Source organism: Mercenaria mercenaria, chromosome 1, assembly GCF_021730395.1.
Source record: "Mercenaria mercenaria strain notata chromosome 1, MADL_Memer_1, whole genome shotgun sequence".
NCBI lineage: Eukaryota > Metazoa > Mollusca > Bivalvia > Venerida > Veneridae > Mercenaria > Mercenaria mercenaria.
Window position 1 is genome coordinate 32145340 of NC_069361.1, and position 18103 is coordinate 32163442.

The window sequence follows — 18103 nt, forward strand, 5'->3', positions numbered from 1 at the left end:
TACTTTGATCATAATGTTTATTTCATGTAAAGCACAATTTCAAATTCATCAGTTTTAAGCAAAAGAAAAATCAAAAAAGCAATGAACATTTTGTTAATTAGAGCTGTTTTTTTTAAAAGCAAGTATGTTGGGAAGACTTCATTGTTCGCCCTTATCATGCCAGACACAATTGATTCTGCTTTTGCGACTAGTGTAGATCATTATCAGCCTGCACATCCATGCAGTCTGATCAAGATCTACACTGTTTGCAATTCAGTCTGAATCTTTTTGGTAAGCATCCCTTACAACAGTTAATGGTACTGTCCAAATTGAAAGATGGACAAGTTCATTATAGGGTAATTTAGCAGGGCAAGAGTTAAAAGCCAAGATATCTTATAAATGTATACTGCACACCATAACATTATCCATTATATTGTTGTCATTTACTAACCACTTAACATAAATATTACCATTTAAATGATTAGGTTAGAAACTATAACGCTTTTCTTGTAAACAGTCTCCAATTTGATCAGCCGATTTCTTGTTTCTAAGCATTGGCATGTCTTCATTTGATTTTTTATAATTCTACAGTCTAAATGATTAGCTCATCTGACAGCTTTTCAAAGCATCTTCATCATATAAACTATGTGTGTGTCACAGGATTCTATTCTGGCTGGCTATCTTCAAATCCAAGATGTATAGAATAGGATCTCTTCACTTTGAGAAAGGACACCATACATTTCCATTTGTGTCTGGTAAGTCCATATATGGTATATCCCACATCCATGGACGATCTGAAAACAATACACAAAAATGAGTGCATACCTGTTTTAAGATATAGGAAGATAATACATGTAGTGAAGAAAGTGTTACACTCTGCAATGGCTGATATTCCACCTTACATCTTTCGTTCAGCTTTAAACAGCTCTTTTTTGGCATTATTCTAATACTGAAAGTGTATATAAAATCTTCATTTTGTTTGCCATAATTTCACAAAATATCTAAAAGTGAGGTCAATCCTCTAAAAGCTGCTAACGTTTAGAAACTGATGTATACTTTGTTAGGTTTTAACATCGCATCAACCCAATTATAGGTCATATGGAGACTTTCCAGCTTTGTTGGTGGAGGAAGACCCCAGGTGCCTCCCTTTGCATTATTTCGTCATGAGCGGGCATCTGGGTAGAACCACCGACCTTCTGTATACCCGCTGGATGGCTTCCTCACATGAAGAATTCAACGCCCCGAGTGAGGCTCGAACCCACATCAATGAGGGGCAAGTGATTTGAAGTCAGGGCCTTAACCACTCAGCCATGGAGGCCCCATGAAACTAATGTTTTACATATCCCGCTGTCACTATTGAATTTCCCGATTAAAACTTTATCAAGTTTATCACTAAGTTCTTGTACTGTTTTTCAAAGAAATTGAGAGAAATTATGCATCATGTAAAAAGAAAATAAAACAAGAGGGCCATGAAGGCCCTATATCGCTCACCTGTTATCATTGCACTTGAGGACAAGAAGGTCCTCAGAAAAAATATCTAAGTCTAAAGGACAGTAACAACAAAGGGAAGAAATTTAACCAAAAAGAAAAAAAAATTCTTACAAGGTACAGATATGTCAAAATACACCTAAAAATTGGAGGAACCATCCATGTTGTACCACAGAAAAGTGGTCTCGGTTTTTCCCTACGGCCAATTATAAACAAGAGATCACAGAGTGATCTTGGCGCCCACCAATGTGTCGTTTTTGTGTGTTCCAAATTTCAAGACTTACTGACTAGCTCAAGGTCAAATTTCATTTCCGTACACAACACTGTGCATGTCGTCTAAATTCGAAAGCTGTAACTTGAGAAATGTGAAAGTAGGTCACTAGATCAATTTCAAGGACAAAGTTCTTTGTACACAAAACTATGCATGTGCATCAATTTTGAAGACTGTAGTTTGAGAAATTTGAAAGTAGGTCACTAGGTCAATCTTAAGGTCAAAGTTTATTTCGGTACACAAAACTATGCAAGTGGTCCAAATTTGAAGGCTGTAGCTTGAGAAATGAGAAAGTAGGTCACTAGGTCAAAATCAAGGTCAAATTTCACTTCACAACACAAATCTATGCATGTGGTCCAAATTTGAAGCCTGTTCCTTCAAAAATGTGAACGTAGGTCACTAGGTCAATATCAAGGTCAAAGTTTGTTTCGGTACACAATCCTATTCATGTGGTCTAAATTTGAAGCCTATAGCTACAAAAATCTGAAAGTAGGTCACTAGGTCAATCTTAAGGTCAAAGTTCATTTCGGTACACAAAACTATGCAAGTGGTCCAAATTTGAAGGCTGTAGCTTGAGAAATGTGAAAGTAGGTCACTAGGTCAAAATCAAGGTCAAATTTTATTTTAGAATACAAAACTATGCATGTGGTCCAAATTTGAAGCCTGTACCTTCAAAAATGTGAAAGTAGGTCACTAGGTCAATGTAAAGGTCAAAGTTTGTTTCGGAACACAAAACCATGCATGTGGTCCAAATTTGAAGGCTGTAGCTTGAGAAATGTGAAAGTAGGTCACTAGGTCAAAATCAAGGTCAAATTTTATTTCGGAATACAGAACTATGCATGTGGTCCAAATTTGAAGCCTGTACCTTCAAAAATGTGAAAGTAGGTCACTAGGTCGATGTAGAGGTCAAAGTTTGTTTCGGTAGAATTACCATGCAGGTGGTCCAAATTTGAAGGCTGTAGCTTGAGAAATGTGAAAGTAGGTCACTGGGTCAAAATCAAGGTCAAATTTCATTTCGGAACACGAAATTATGCATGTGGTCCAAATTTGAAGCCTGTACCTTCAAAAATGTGAAAGTAGGTCACTAGGTCAATGTCAAGGTCAAAGTTTATTTCAGTGCACAAAACTATGCATGTGGTCCAAATTTGAAGGTTGTAGCTACAGAAACGTGAAAGTAGGTCACTAGGTCAAAATCAAGGTCAACTCATGTCAAGGTTCATCTTGCCACTCAAAACCATACATGTGGTCCAAATCTGAATGTTGTAGGTTATTGACAAGAAGTTTTTATAAGCTTTTCCCTATATAAGTCTATATGAACCATGTTACCCCCAGGGCGGGGCCACATCTGACCCTAGGGGGATAATTTTAACAAACTTGGTAGAGAACCACTAGACGATGCTACATTACAAATATCAAAGCCCTAGGCTCTGTGGTTTGGACAAGAAGATTTTCAAAGTTTTTCCCTATATAAGTCTATGTAAACCATATGACCCCCGGGGCGGGGCCATATTTGACCCTAGGGGGATAATTTGAACAATCTTAGTTGAAGACCACTAGATGATGTCACATACAAAATATCAAAGCCCTAGGCCCTGTGGTTTTGGACAAGAGGTTTTTCAAAGTTTTTCCCTATATAAGTCTATATAAACCATGTGACCCCCGGGGCGGGGCCATATTACACCCCAGGGAAATAATTTGAATCATATTGGTAGAAGACCACTAGATGATGCTTCATACCAAATATCAAAGCCCTAGGCTCTGTGGTTTGGGGTAAGAAGATTTTCAAAGTTTTTCCCTATATAAATCTATGTAAATTATAGAAATAAACAAAGGGCCATAACTTACTAAAAATTTGTTGAACCAGTCTGATTTTCAGGGGGACACAACTAGGGTACCAATACATCATTCTGACAAAGTTTGGTCAAAATTTCCCTGGTAGTTTCTGAGGAGATGCCATAACGAGAAATTGTTAACGGAAGGACGGACGGAATGACGGACGGACGGACGGAAGGACGACGGACCACGGACGCAGAGTGATTTGAATAGCCCACCATCTGATGATGGTGGGCTAAAAAGTTACTAAATATAAGCTATTTATAGTAACCTAAAAGGAAAGTAATTAAAAAAAAAAGAATTATTGTAAGTGAACAAAAGAAGGATCTGCCAAATAAATCTGTTGATATAAATGAAATTTAAGATCAGTATCATTAGTTACGAAGATATACCCATTTTAATTTGAAATAAAGGGAGGTAATTTGACATAAAATCAGTCCATAGTTATCTACCCTGACTGGCTCAGTCCAACTAATGACAATAATGAAATTTCAAATAAGTCCTATAAGTACTTACTGATATAAATCCATTTTGATTACAATCAGGGGAGGTAATCAGATATAAAATAACACTGAACCTACCCTTGGATCTGATTTGTTATGGAATCCAAGAATTATTGTTGTTGAAGTTATTTTGGAAGTTTGTATCAAATAAAACCATAAATGAAGTCTCTATATGGCTGCAAAAGCCAAAATAGCCAATTTTGGACCTTTAAGGGGCCATAACTCTGGAACCCATGAAGAAATCTGGCCAGTTCAAGGAACCAATATCTTGTGGTGATACAAGTTGTGTGCAAGTTTGGTTAAAATCGAGTCATAAATGAAGCTGCTATTGTGCAGACAAGGTCAAAATAGCTAATTTTGGTCCTTTAAGGGGCCATAACTCTGGAACCCATTATGGGATCTGGCCGGTTCAACTAAGGAATCAAGATCTTATGGTGACACAAGTTTTGTGCAAGTTTGATTAAATTCAAATCATAAATGAAGCTGCTATTGTGCAGACAAGGTCAAAATAGCTAATTCTGGCCCTTTCAGGGGCCATAACTCCGGAACCCTTAACGGAATCTCGCCAGTTCAAGGAAGGAACCAAGGTCTTATTGTGATACAAGTTGTGTGCAAGTTTGGTTAAAATCAAATCATAAATGAAGCTGCTATTGTGCAGACAAGGTCAAAATAGCTAATTTTGGCCATTTCAGGGGCCATAACTCTGTAACCCATAATGGAATCTGGCCAGTTCAACAAAGGAACCCAGATCTTATGGTGATACAAGTTGTGTGCCAGTTTGGTAAAAATCCAATAATAAATAAAGCTGCTATTGTGCAGACAAGGTCAAAATAGCTAATTTTGGCCCTTTCAGGGGCCATAACTCTGGAACCCATAATGGAATCTGGCCAGTTCAAGAAAGGAACTGAGATCTTATGGTGATACAAGTTGTGTGCAAGTTTGGTTAAAATAAAATCATAAATGAAACCACTATCGTGCAGACAAGAAATTGTTGACAGACTGACGGACGGAAGGATGCACACACGGACGGACTGACGACGGACGAAGGGTGATCACGAAAGCTCACCTTGTCACTATGTGACAGGTGAGCTAAAAACACAAAAAAGGAAATGAATTTAATACATTGCTTCTTATGCTGTAAATTGCATTAGTAGATTAGAAAATTAAGCATCAAAGATCTTTTTAACTAAATATGTGACTATAGTTTCTATAAAAGTTTTTAAAAAAGTCCGCTATTTCAACTGTATATACCTTCTAGGTCTAAAGATAACAGGTGTTATACAGTCTGCTATTTTGCAGAATAAAAATGTTTCAGATATTTGTAAAACACCTGGGGCTATAGACATTCTAACTACATCAAAGAATTTTATCTCAATAAAAAAAGTTGATTTAACTGTGTATTGGTGATCAAGGTACTCGGAAAACTGATAACATTAAAAAGTTGAAAGTTTCAAAGATTTATACTGTAGTTAGCAATATTTCTGGCAAATATTCCATAATTAAAATACCTTTCTTGTCATATATTGTTGGAGGTAGATCATACGGAAGAAGAAATCTATTAGTGGTGGCAGCTGACTCTGGATCAGATGTGATTGGGAATATCTCACCTTCACCCTGCAAGATAAGACTGAATATTTCAAACAGCACTGAAAGTTCAGTGTGGACAGTTAGTTTTCAGACTTAGTTCTGACAATAAATATAGTGTACTGAGAAATCATTTGTATTGACAAGGGGATGGAGGATGAGCACAAATATTTTGTAGATTTAGTGATTCCTTCAATTATTATATCAAAAAGCAACAAACAAAATGCCCATTCATTTTATTTTCAAAAAGATAAACCCACGAATTCAAATTTTCACATTTTTTGGGGGCAAAACCACAAAATATCTATGGCAATAAGAATTTCACTGTAGTGAAGTGCTCTAATATCTTTATTTCTGTCCTTATTTTTGTTGAAATTTGCAAATATGATATTATAAACATGAAGTATAAACATACTGCCTGTGAAAATTTAATTTTCAGATTTCAGAACATGAACATGAACAATATTTATCTACTATTTCTAAAGCATTGTCAATACCACTATAGCGGCAAAATGTAATATAATACAAAATGTACTTCCATATGAAACAAAATAATTCAGTACAACTTGTGACGCCGAAGCAAATGCCGATGCCGGTTCACAGGCAAGTCCAATAGCTCTACATATTCTTCGAGTAGTAGAGCTAAAATGGATATTAAAGTATCTTATTATAAGATAAATGTGTCAGACCAACTTACAAAGAACTTTGGCAGGAACAGTACTCCAATTTCATATGATCTGATCATGAGTTGTGCCCCTTTCTTCTCCAGGGCTCCCCAAGCTGCCTTTGATAAGTTAGCACTGAAATAAAAACATAATTTTAGTGCGTTTTTTGGAATTTGTCTACCTTACAGGAGTGCCTTACATTAAAAGTATTAAATATAATCCACATTATGGGTACATCTTATGAAATTACTGATATAATATTATGCAGGGGACTAATTTTCGTGATTTTTTTTGCATCATTGCAAAATTTTTTATTCTAATAAACAAATAAAATACCATTCATTTTATGTTCAAAACTGGAAATCCTGGTATTTATATCCTCAAGAAACAGCTGTTTTGGTCTAAACCATAAAAAGTTTGTGCCTATGAAATGTATCTCAATGAATAAAAATTAAAAACATGAAATTTAATTTGGCATCCCACCACCACACCTACAAAAAAAATATAAATAAAAACACTGCTGGAATCATTGGCCATCTCATTAAGCACACAAAATATATAAAAGTATCTGAAATCAACAGAAGTTAGAATGTGTGAAAAGGGCAATGATGGCAGAGACTTTTTTGCAAGATTTAACATCATATCAACCCCATTTCAGTACATACTTTCATTTTGGCAGAAGACCTTTTGTAAGTCAGCTGGATGTCTTCCTCAAATGAAAGAATTCTACACCCCGAGCGAGTTTTGAACCCACAGCAGAGAGGGCCAGTATCTAATGAAGAGATTACATATAAATATGTCAGTTAGATATGTTACCTTGTAACAAGAAACCAAGCAGCTTTAGATCCGTCCTGCATGGGTCTTGCGTAAGATTTGATATGTGGCATAGCTCTACTTCTTCCTCTACCTTCAGACTTCCACACACTGAAAAAATAGTCATTTACTGGGTTTCTAACTCACATATATATTAAACTACTGTAAACTACCATAAAACTGTTCACAGTCAATGAGTAAAGTTTATTTAATGTTCAACACATCAATTCTGTAAAGGGTTTTCAGTAAATTCTTCTAAATTTTGCCAGTAAATTTTGCATAAGTAAATTATATACATACATCATTCTATATATCTCTAGGTGCTGAAGTTGGAACTTTATCAAATTTGAAAGCATCTTTAATAATTTTATCTTTATAGCCAAATAACTTTTCATAGGAAAATCTATGTGCAAAATATAAGCCCATGAAAATTCTGATATATTCTTTTTCAAAACTCACAAAAAGTTCTGAATATATGCAGCTTTTATTCCACATTTCTGCTAGCTGAAATATCATGCAAATTTTATAAGAATCTACTGACTAATTGAGTCAAAATGCAATTAAAAAGAATGTGAAAAATGCTTAAATTTCCAGTGGAAAATGTACCACCAAAATGAATACTGATGATACATGTATATTCATACTAATCAAAATGCGATTTTGATAAAAACCATTGAAAATAAGAATGAAAATGTTTGCTTTACATATAAGTTCAAAATATTATTTTTCACTTGTGAACATCAATTCTTACATCTTATCTGATGGTAATTCCATCTGAGAAAATAATTCATATGGTATTCACTCAGTGAAGATATTTGGACCTTACATGGAAACAAACAGATATCTTTTTTTGATAAAAATAACTGGGTCTCCTTACTGAAAGAAATCATGCAGAAACTGTTGCTTCTTGGCAGTGTTTGCACTGTATGGTATACTTCCACCAGCAGGATAGCCCTCTAACGACAGACGTACATTATGCCGACTGGGAAATATCTAGAATTAGAAAATATTTTTCTGAAATAAAGATAAATATCTGAGGTAACACCAAGCTTGAATTAATAAAAGAACTTTGAGAAATAAAAATTAATATTGCTAAGCGAATGAAGTTCCTTAAAGGAATACATTTCATTGCTGTAACAGCCATTTTAATGTAGCAAAATAATCACTGACACCCAATAACAAATCCTGCATATTCTCTAAACTGCCTACCATTTTCATGAATATATCTCTTGTACTTATAGCATTATAACAAGATGAACCATTTTTTTTTGAGGGGTTTAGAGTCAAACCAATACAATATAGATCACATGGCAACATTTCCAGCTTTTTATGGAGAAGGAAGACCCTAGGTGCCCTTCTGAGCATTATTTCATCACAGCTGGGCAGCTGAGTAGAACCACCAACCTTCCACAAGACAGCTGGATTCCTTGCTCACTAAAAGAATTCTACATCAGTGAAGGGCAAGCAAGTGACCATAACCACTCCACCACAGAGTGTCCTATCTGAAGCAATGACTGAAATAAAGACAGACATTTAGGTAAATAGACAAAATGAAACTAGACCTAAAACTAAAGGTGTTTAATTCCCTCAGACACCACTTTGATGCTGAGAAAGCAATATGTACTGACCATGACTTTCTACCTTCAAATGTGACTTTGACCTTGGTCTTAGTTACCTGAGTTATACACTTAACAAGTCATCTTGATGAGATTAACAACAAAAGCTAGTTTTATGAAAATCCTTCAAGCAGTCAAGAAGACATGCAGCAGACACAAATTTATGCAGTTTGATTTTTGACAGGTCAAACAGAAAATGTGGCTTCTAGAATGTTAACAAGGTTTTCCTTATCTAACTGATCTAGTGACCTAGTTGCTGACGTTAGATGTTAAGATTTTATCAAAAGTAATATTCTGAATACATATAAGTTTCATTTATTAAGATTTGGCTAAAATTGTGACTAGAGAGTTAACAGTCAAATTGTTGAATACATGATGACAGACACAGGGTGATCACAGTAGCTCACCTGCAGTACTTAACATGCAAGTCTAAGTTTAAGCAAGGTATTTCACTAGAGTCCACAATAACAACTCACCAGCTGTAACCTGGTATTACTCTGTGGTCCAGCTCCCGATTTTGTTGCTGACAATGACTGTTGCCATTCCCCACATAGCCAGTTCTCCTTACTGGGTCCCATAGACCCTATACTAGAGAACTGACCAATCACTGGCCAGGCTTTCACTGTCCCCTGACTGGGACCATGCTCCTGTAGAACTTTCCTAAGTTTCAGGTGACCCCACATAGACTTTGCCTTGTCCCCTATATGTCTCCCTGGTACTGATCCTATAATCACAACTCTGAAAATACCAACAGTAACAAGTATACGGCAATGTTTAAGGCTCAATCATAATTTATTTTGTTTACAAGGCTGTATTAAATTTGGAAGATAAACTTAAAATGCATTCATTTTATGATAGTGTCAGCTTTTTGTTTATACTTTTTTTTAGATATTTGCAAATTGTGTTTCATTTAACCTATTGTTTCTGCTTAACCCGTTTTACTGCAGTGAGTATGCACCTGAAAGTTCATGTCGTGTTTTTCTAACCGTGGAATTATCTGCACTATCTATATTTGAATGACTGTTTAATCCATTTTTACATAACATATAAAGCAGTATGGGACCTCAAGAAAATGTGGTTCCAAAATCCTGATAATATACCAGTTAGAAGTCAAAGTGAATTAATTTATCATATACTGTGGAATCAATTAATTCCAGGAGCATGACATTTTGTGCTTTTGCCTAAAATGAATATTTTGTGAGGATATGAATTTCTAAATTACAAATTCTAAATATAAAATGAATGGCAATTTTATTTGTTTCCTGGAATTCAATTTTGTGTTTTGACTAAACCATGAAAATTGCAAAAATTAGTCCCTTATGAAATGAATGATATTACAGTAGGCAGATCAGTGTTAACATTATAAGATAAAAATACATCATAACCTCTATTACTGACAAACTTTGATAAAAAAATACCTTTTCTACAAATACACTTCCTAGTTGAACAAATATTTTAATAAAGTTACATCTTGAGAACAATATCTGTGTACAACAAACAAGTTTCAGTTTTCACTATTTTTCACTGTGTGACTGCTTCAATGACTCTGATACAGCAGCAGTCTATGTGAGCCTTGTTTCCATGATTATAAAACTGAGACTGGAGACCAGTCTCTAAATACAACCTTATGACTGGTCAATTTCAAGACTGAAGTCAGAATCAACCAATCAGAAGCTACAGTTTGAAACTTGTCTCATAAAAATTCTAAAATAATGGACAAACAAGTTTATTGATCCAAACAATTTCTGTTTACTAGACTAACTGAATAATTTTCAGTATTCTTTTTGCTTGGCTTAATGACTCTGTATTAAATTTCCTTAAAGGGAATTCCTATAGTTTTTTATGCGCATCTTCCTGCGCAGCCGACACTTTCTATGGAAAACTGAACTGAAGTCAACATTTGTTGAAACATGTTACAGACAATCTTAAATATGAGGAATCTTGAATGAAATAACATTTTTGATAAGTTATATCAGTAATCAAATGTTGATACTGGTTTATGTTGTATTGACATGTATCATGCCTGACAGGTATCTTGCTATTTTTGTGGTTGTGTTTTCACATCGCATTTTAGTATAAAGACAGTGTTGTTCATATAATGTAAGATAATTGACTTAGTACTGATAAGACAATATCACCTTTCAGATTATTTAGTATGCAATTATAGAAAGAATTAAGAATTTTTAAAACTTTTTTTAAACTTTTAGCAGACATACATGTAATCAATTTGGGCAGGTTCGCGCCATTTCCGTCTGAACAGGTGTTGTATTCTAGCGGTCTTAACATAAAATTTAGCCTGGTGACCCATACATTTTTAACCATTTTTATGCTCACAATACAATTATCTATACACAAGAAAAAAAAGGAAAAAATTCTATGAAAGAGTTTTTTCAAAATTTAAAAAAATATTCTTCACTATGGGTATTTTTCACTGAAAAAAGTTCACAAAAGTAAATATGAAACAATATTTTTTTTCATTGGTACCCATCATTGTAAGGATAGAGTATTACAAATATGACTATGATATCAAGTAAGTATATGATAAAATCTGTAATAAGAAAAAAACCGTATTGTGCTGCCTGGATGTATATTTTGGTTGGTATTTATAAAAAAGCAGAAAATTATGAAAATGTTGAAAAATCGCTGGCAGTTTCAGCAACAGTGGGTGTGTTCAAAGCAATTTTTCACAAAAACAAGCCTGGTGACCTATTGTTTTTATTTGTTCATTGTTTTCAGAACACATTTTCCTATCATATAATTATGTGAATTTAAAAAAATTATATGAAAGGAAAAAAACTATAGGAATTCTCTTTAACATTTAGCCTGCTGGAGGCAAGCGATTCTGCCTTTGCAGCCAGTGCAGACCAAGATCAGTCTGCACATCTGTGCAGGCTGATCTTAGTCTGCACTGTTCACTATTCAGTCAGTAAATTTTCAGTGAACACCCCTTTGAATAATAAGTGGCACTGCACAAATTGAATGATGGACCAGTCCATTTTAGAAATTTAGCAGGGTACAGATTAACTGATTATCAATCAAAATAGAAATTGTACATATGAGACTTACTTTGCTGTAGACATGTCATGTTGTGATATATAATCAATCCAGTCTTTGAGCTGATAAGCCTTGTAGGCTTGTAAGTAGTCTATAAGATCTCTCTTGAAATGTGTAGGACTATCACCTTTATCTTTACCAGCCTCTGGTAACCTTGGAAACAATGGACTTATCCACATCCTGTAAATGGAAAGTAATAGTAATATAAACTGAATGATTTAACTTCACAAATACCTTCATCAACCTCCATTGTCTTAGTACTCAGAAGAATTCCAAATACAAGGTCAGATTTGAATCTCTGGTAAGGCTTAAGTTTCCATAAAGTCAGACTGACAATGACAGTACTAGGTAATTCCTTCCCCACCATTAATGTAGGTGGAAAATTATTAGTTCTTTTTAGTTTTATGTTTAAAAGTTGAAATCCATCTATTCATACCCCCATGAAAATAACTGTTTTAGCGTAAAACCATGAAATTTCATGCCTACAAAATTAAAATAATTTCACAATGACATAGAATTTTTCAGGACTGCTGCATTAAACCAATACAAAATTGTAAGAGATACCAATGTCCCACGCCTATGGACATTTTGCTCATAAGATATAGATTTATTATTTAAAAACTTGGAGCTTCAAGCATGGAACTTGTGCCCATCACTTTTATATGTTATAGAGAACATTTACCACATGTTAAATCAAAATCCACTGCACATACCCTTGTGTTTTCTGGTACCAGTCCTGCTGTATAATGTTAGATGTGTGGATAACAACACGTAGTCCATCTTCATACAGTAACAACATCATCTTCCTATACACAGAAAAAATAAATATATTTTTACATACATTATATATGCTTATTTGAACCTTTTGTTCTCATCTTCAACTTATATTAAGGTATCGGATCCGATTCACAAATAGATAACATTTTGATGCATGGTGACCCCATGCTTTTGTATCATTTGAATGAAAAAGTTGTGTCTTCTGAACAAGGAATAAGATGACCATAATAATACTCACAAATCACTACAGTCATGTTTTTTGACTGTGAAATGATAAATTTTACACTTTAATAACTGGATTTCTGTTGAAGTATCACTGAAAACTATAAAGTGAAAAAATACAAATTTTATAACATATTTCGTCATGTCATTTATATTTTCTTTTTCAGTAGACAATACATTTTCGAATGAAAGCAAAATTATATGACCTTACCAGGCATCAATATTTGATATATTTTAATAGCACTGTTATATAGAACCTGCTTATTTGTGGACCTGATGCCTTAAAGTGACTTTTCCAAAGATGATTGACTGTAAGTGTTACAAAAAATTCACTGTAGCCAGTTGTCCTTAATCAATGATTTCTTTCTTTTCAAAAACTGTAATTACGGTTTATTAGACATACAAAGAATTCAGCATCTTATTATTTGAGCCGCGCCATGAGAAAACCAACATAGTGGCTTTGCGACCAGCATGGATCCAGACCAGCCCACACATCTGTGCAGTCTGGTCAGGATCCATGCTGTTCACTAACGGGTTCTCTAATTGCAATAGGCTTTGAAAGCGAACAGCATGGATCCAGACCAGACTGTGCGGATGTGCAGGCTGGTCTGGATCCATGCTGGTCGCAAAGCCACTATGTTGGTTTTCTTATAGCGCGGCTCATTTATGAAACAGATGTATCTAGACAAATTCCCCAAACAGTCTGACATAGCCAGACAATGTTCTTAGAAAAAATCAATATTCTTAAGTTCACTTACGTATGATGTGTCCCATACATCATTTCTAGCTTTGCCTGATGAAGAAAAAACAAACAAAATTGTATTTTCCAATGAATATAATGTTAAAAAAATTTTGCAGGATAAAGAAATGAACAATGGAAACCATTCTTTAATGCAAAATGAAACAATAAATAAATATTTTTTTTAAAAAACACATGGGTTAAAACAATACACAGGACTTTCTCTCTCATTTAAAAGAGGATAGATTAGAAGAAAAAATAAGAATATAGAAAGTCCTTGACTTTACCAATATGTTCTTTTATAATTTCTGCCTGTACTTCTTGCAACTTCATAAACATTAAACTTGCAGTTTAAACAGTTTTAGTTCAGCTAAAACTTGTTTTCATTAAAGCAACATAGCTGATCCTTTCTCTGAAGACAAGCCTAGGCAGAACCAAATATTAGTCTTTCTTTGCTGGTCTTTATTCACAGGTTTGAGAAAAGCGTATGTCTCCTAGAACCGCCTAATCATCTGAATAGTAAGTCTGTCTTTATACACTGTTTACTCACAGAAAATATACCTTTAATAGTTTTGGAGTAAGTTTTGTAGTAAGTGGCCTATTGGTAATTTAAGGGCCATAAGTGCCTGGGCCGATTTGGCTAGTTATCAAACTTGGCCGAGGACTTAATGGCAAACACATTTTGTTCAAGTTTGGTGAAGATCGGATGAGAAATGTTCAACTTAGAGTGCGGACAAGATTTGTGACAGATGGACAGACGGACACACACACAGACAGGAGTAAATCAATATGTCTCCCACCATACAGTGGTGTGGGAGACATAATAAATTGCAAAGTGTTAGGAAATGATAATAGTGGTGTTTAAGGTAACATGGCCCCTATTCATAGGTGGTATTCAAAGCGGCTCCTATTCACAGGTGGTGTTTAGAGTAAGGTGATTCCTATTCACAGGTGGTGTTTAGTGCAAGTTGGTCCCAATTCACAAGTGGTATTCAAAGAGGTTGCTATTCACAGGTGGTGTTTAGAGTAAGGTGATTCCTATTCACAGGTGGTGTTTCGAGAAAGGTGACTCCTATTCACAGGTGGTGTTTAAAGCAAGGTGGTCCCTATTCACAGGTGGTGTTTAGAGTAAAGTGATTCCTATTTACAGGAGGTGTTTAGTGCAATTTGGTCCCAATTCACAGGTGGTATTCAAAGCGGTTCCTATTCACAGGTGGTATTTAGAGTAAGGTGATTCCTATTCACAGGTGATGTTTAAAGCAAGGTGGGCCCTATACACAGGCAGTCTTTAGAGCCAGGTGGTCCTTATTCACAGGTGGTGTTTGCAGAGGCTTTACTTTATAAACTTAGCTTTCATATACATTTATGTGGTAATTAATAAATTACAATAATATCATTGTTCAAATAATCGTCTGCAATGAAATTAAATTGCTAAGTGCCACTTAAATCAATACCAAATTGCTTATATCAACTATAACAAAATTAAAGGTACATCATGCTTGATTAATTTTTTAAAAAGATTGATAGAAGAGATAATTAAGTGTCAATAAGTTTTAAGATAGGAAAATCTGCCAAAAGTAAATTCCACCTGTTCACAACTGAATAAAGAGAAGAGATTAGACGCTCCAATTCCGTTGTAAAGATGATCTGATTTCCCCCATTAAAAACCAATAATGCAACACTTCTCAAGGTTGGAACTGTTTCAAAATAGCAAAAAATCCTTTTTAGAATTCAAAAGATTTTTCAACCTTGTCCTTTGCTATCTTTGTGCAGCAAATAGTATATATTAGTTGCAAAAGACTGAGTGTAAACTCTGTGAAAAAGGATTAAAACTTACACAAATATTTTTTAAACATTTGAAGGTATAAATATCAAGTTTTATGAATTCATTTCTTACTCTTATCATCTACAAAATAAATCTGTAGATTTAACATATACACATTAAAGATTATTTAAGATGAAGGTGGACTGATTACAGCTGATACAAAAAAAAAAAAATATGTGGACTGATTATTGTTGATGAAAATAATAATATAAACAGACACAATTTGTCGAAACATGATGTGAACTGATTTCAATTCTTGCAAAAATGATGTAGAGCTTAAGCAGAGGTTTTTATATCTGAAAAAAATGTCATTTTAGCCTAAACAAATAAATAATAACAATTCATACAGTTATGATTTAAGTCAGTAAAACATGGCTTTTAGTGTACCGACACCTGTTCCATCAAAAGGAGTGCGACGGAATGAGCCAGTCAGCTACAGAGACTATCAAATAGCTAAAGAGAAATTCAAACCTAGCACAGAGCTATTCTGTTCCAAATGTTTGAAGAACAGTCTTGTTACTGAAGCTTATGGGTTCTGCAAAGTGTGCATGGATTTCTTGTGCCATAGCTGTGTCAATAAACATGAAGGTACACTGCTCACGTTAAATCATGGAATTATCACTGGTGATGAAATGATGGAACGATATCATCATGCAATGCGGAAAGACAAAAAACAGGGAAGATCTGTGAGCCGGAATTATCTGGACATGGTGGCGGATGGTCGTGTTTCCTTCCAGTATGTAGGTTCGGAAACTGGCAAGATCAACTTTAGGAAGGAGAGCCCCGAGACTAGAGATACTGACCTGGTTAAAGAGGCAAAAATACGTTTGGGAACAGATGTCAGGAAATGCTTTATCTGCGCCTGCGTGGTTTACACTGATGGAAAAATAGTCTTGGCTGATGCAAACAACAAATGCCTAAAACTGTTCAACAAGCATTTTAACAACCTGTTTGTTTTCCATATGAAACAGGAGCCATGGGACATGTGTAAGGCCATAAATGTAGACCAAGATTTGTATGTGACTGAGAACAGGGTCAGAGGTATCCATCAATTTAAAGTAGGTAAAGAAGTCCAGTATGTATTTACTGTGAAAGTCAATGGAGAATGTTTCGGAATAACAAGCTGGAAAGGTGGCGTGGCTGTTAGTGTTAAAGATGAAGGAAGATTCTCTGTAAAATTGCTGGATCAGTTTGGAAACATTCATAGAAATATTGAGGACCGCTTTGAAGGTCGACTTAAATTGTTATCAACATGGTATCTGGCATCCATCAAGAAGGGACGGCATCTCCTTATTTCTGATGCAGGGTCAGGTACCATTTCAAGCATCGATGTTGACGGAGGAATAAATTTCATCTGTAAAGATCGTAAGGCATTACGAGATCCCAGGAATATAACATCAGATGAAGATGACAATATTTATGTGGTTGAGTATGAAACAGACACTGTGCATCAGTTGTCCCCTAGCGGAGAGGATTTGGGTGTGATTTTATGCAGTAAAGATGGACTAAATAACCCCTGTGGAATGGCATATCATAACAGAATGCTCTTCATACAAGCAAAAATGGACAGTAACTTCTTACATGTTTATAACTTTAAGTAAAGGAAGATTTTGTAAGAGGTTTTAAACATTCAGTACAAAGCAAAGATTTTTTAGGTCATGTACTAGAAACTAAAGTAGTCCAGTAGTCTAGAAATAGTACATTCAGTCTTGTAAAAGTAAAGTAAGCAAAATATTGGTGTTGCTAATTAGTGTTTTCAGACCTTAATTTATTTAAGAAAACATTCAAGATTTTTTTTCATTTTTCATACATTCTGATAGATACTGCTTTAAGGAACAAAATAGTCCATTAAAAGAGCTAGAACCTAATCAGAAATGTACACTTTATTGACTTTTATAAGAATTAGTATAATTATTATGTCCCTTTAATATGAAACTATTTTAAAAAGCTGTCCATTCTTGATTTCAAAACAGTTTCAGGTATTACATTTCATTCTAAACTGCTTGTCTCTGTTAAAACATGTTTACGCTAGAATAACGTCACCTTAACGTGCGGTGACGTCAAAGCTTTTGTGTCAACCAAGAAAGAGCGCTACTATATTTTATCTACTGTTTCATATTAAAGGCATATTAGAATCAAAATAATTTATAGCAAAACCGTGTTTCAACACTATACACTTGGGCGGTAATACATTGTACAAATAATTTAAATTATTACGCCCGACGTATAACTGCCCATCGTGCATAAATATTGTTAAAACACTCTGTTGCTATAAATTATTTCTTAAATATACTAAATGAAAAGGCAAGTATTAGAATTGCTTGTAGTTTCAGAATTAGTATTTTTTCCAATCTATCCTGTTTGTATAAAACCAAGACTGAGGGAGGTAATAATACTTTTGCAGTCTCGCATTTCATATGAATTTCTGCTAAACATAAAATTGTGAATGCAAATCTTTGAAATATGTAATAAATAAGTCTTGCATTCTTTTTTATGTTAGATTTACCATCACACTGACACAAATTATAGGTCAAACATGTATGAAGATTTCAAAGCCTGTAAGGTTGGAGGAAGATCTAGGATTATTTCAGGCACAGATGACTGACTGAATGGCGAACGGTGCAGGTCATGATCAGAATACACGGATGTGCAGGTTGATCATGATCTGCTCTGGTTGCAAAGGCAGAATCAATCGTGTCCAGCATGATAAAAGTGACTTCACAGTCACAGTCAC

At 34.7% G+C, this 18103-nt stretch overlaps 1 protein-coding gene across 1 annotated transcript in view; it reads right to left on the bottom strand.

Annotated features, from left to right (window-relative positions):
- LOC123541889 (tyrosyl-DNA phosphodiesterase 1-like) overlaps window positions 1–18103 on the bottom strand; it is a 39336-nt gene continuing 21233 nt past the window's right edge. Inside the window, exons 8-16 of the mRNA XM_045327514.2 lie at window positions 13564–13598; window positions 12520–12612; window positions 11819–11986; window positions 9229–9490; window positions 8014–8129; window positions 7140–7247; window positions 6356–6458; window positions 5583–5688; window positions 1–773 (exon numbers count right to left, since the gene is read on the bottom strand). Coding sequence (XP_045183449.2) covers window positions 694–773; window positions 5583–5688; window positions 6356–6458; window positions 7140–7247; window positions 8014–8129; window positions 9229–9490; window positions 11819–11986; window positions 12520–12612; window positions 13564–13598 — 1071 coding nt within the window. The 3' untranslated portion in view covers window positions 1–693. The remainder of the gene's footprint in view (window positions 774–5582; window positions 5689–6355; window positions 6459–7139; window positions 7248–8013; window positions 8130–9228; window positions 9491–11818; window positions 11987–12519; window positions 12613–13563; window positions 13599–18103) is intronic.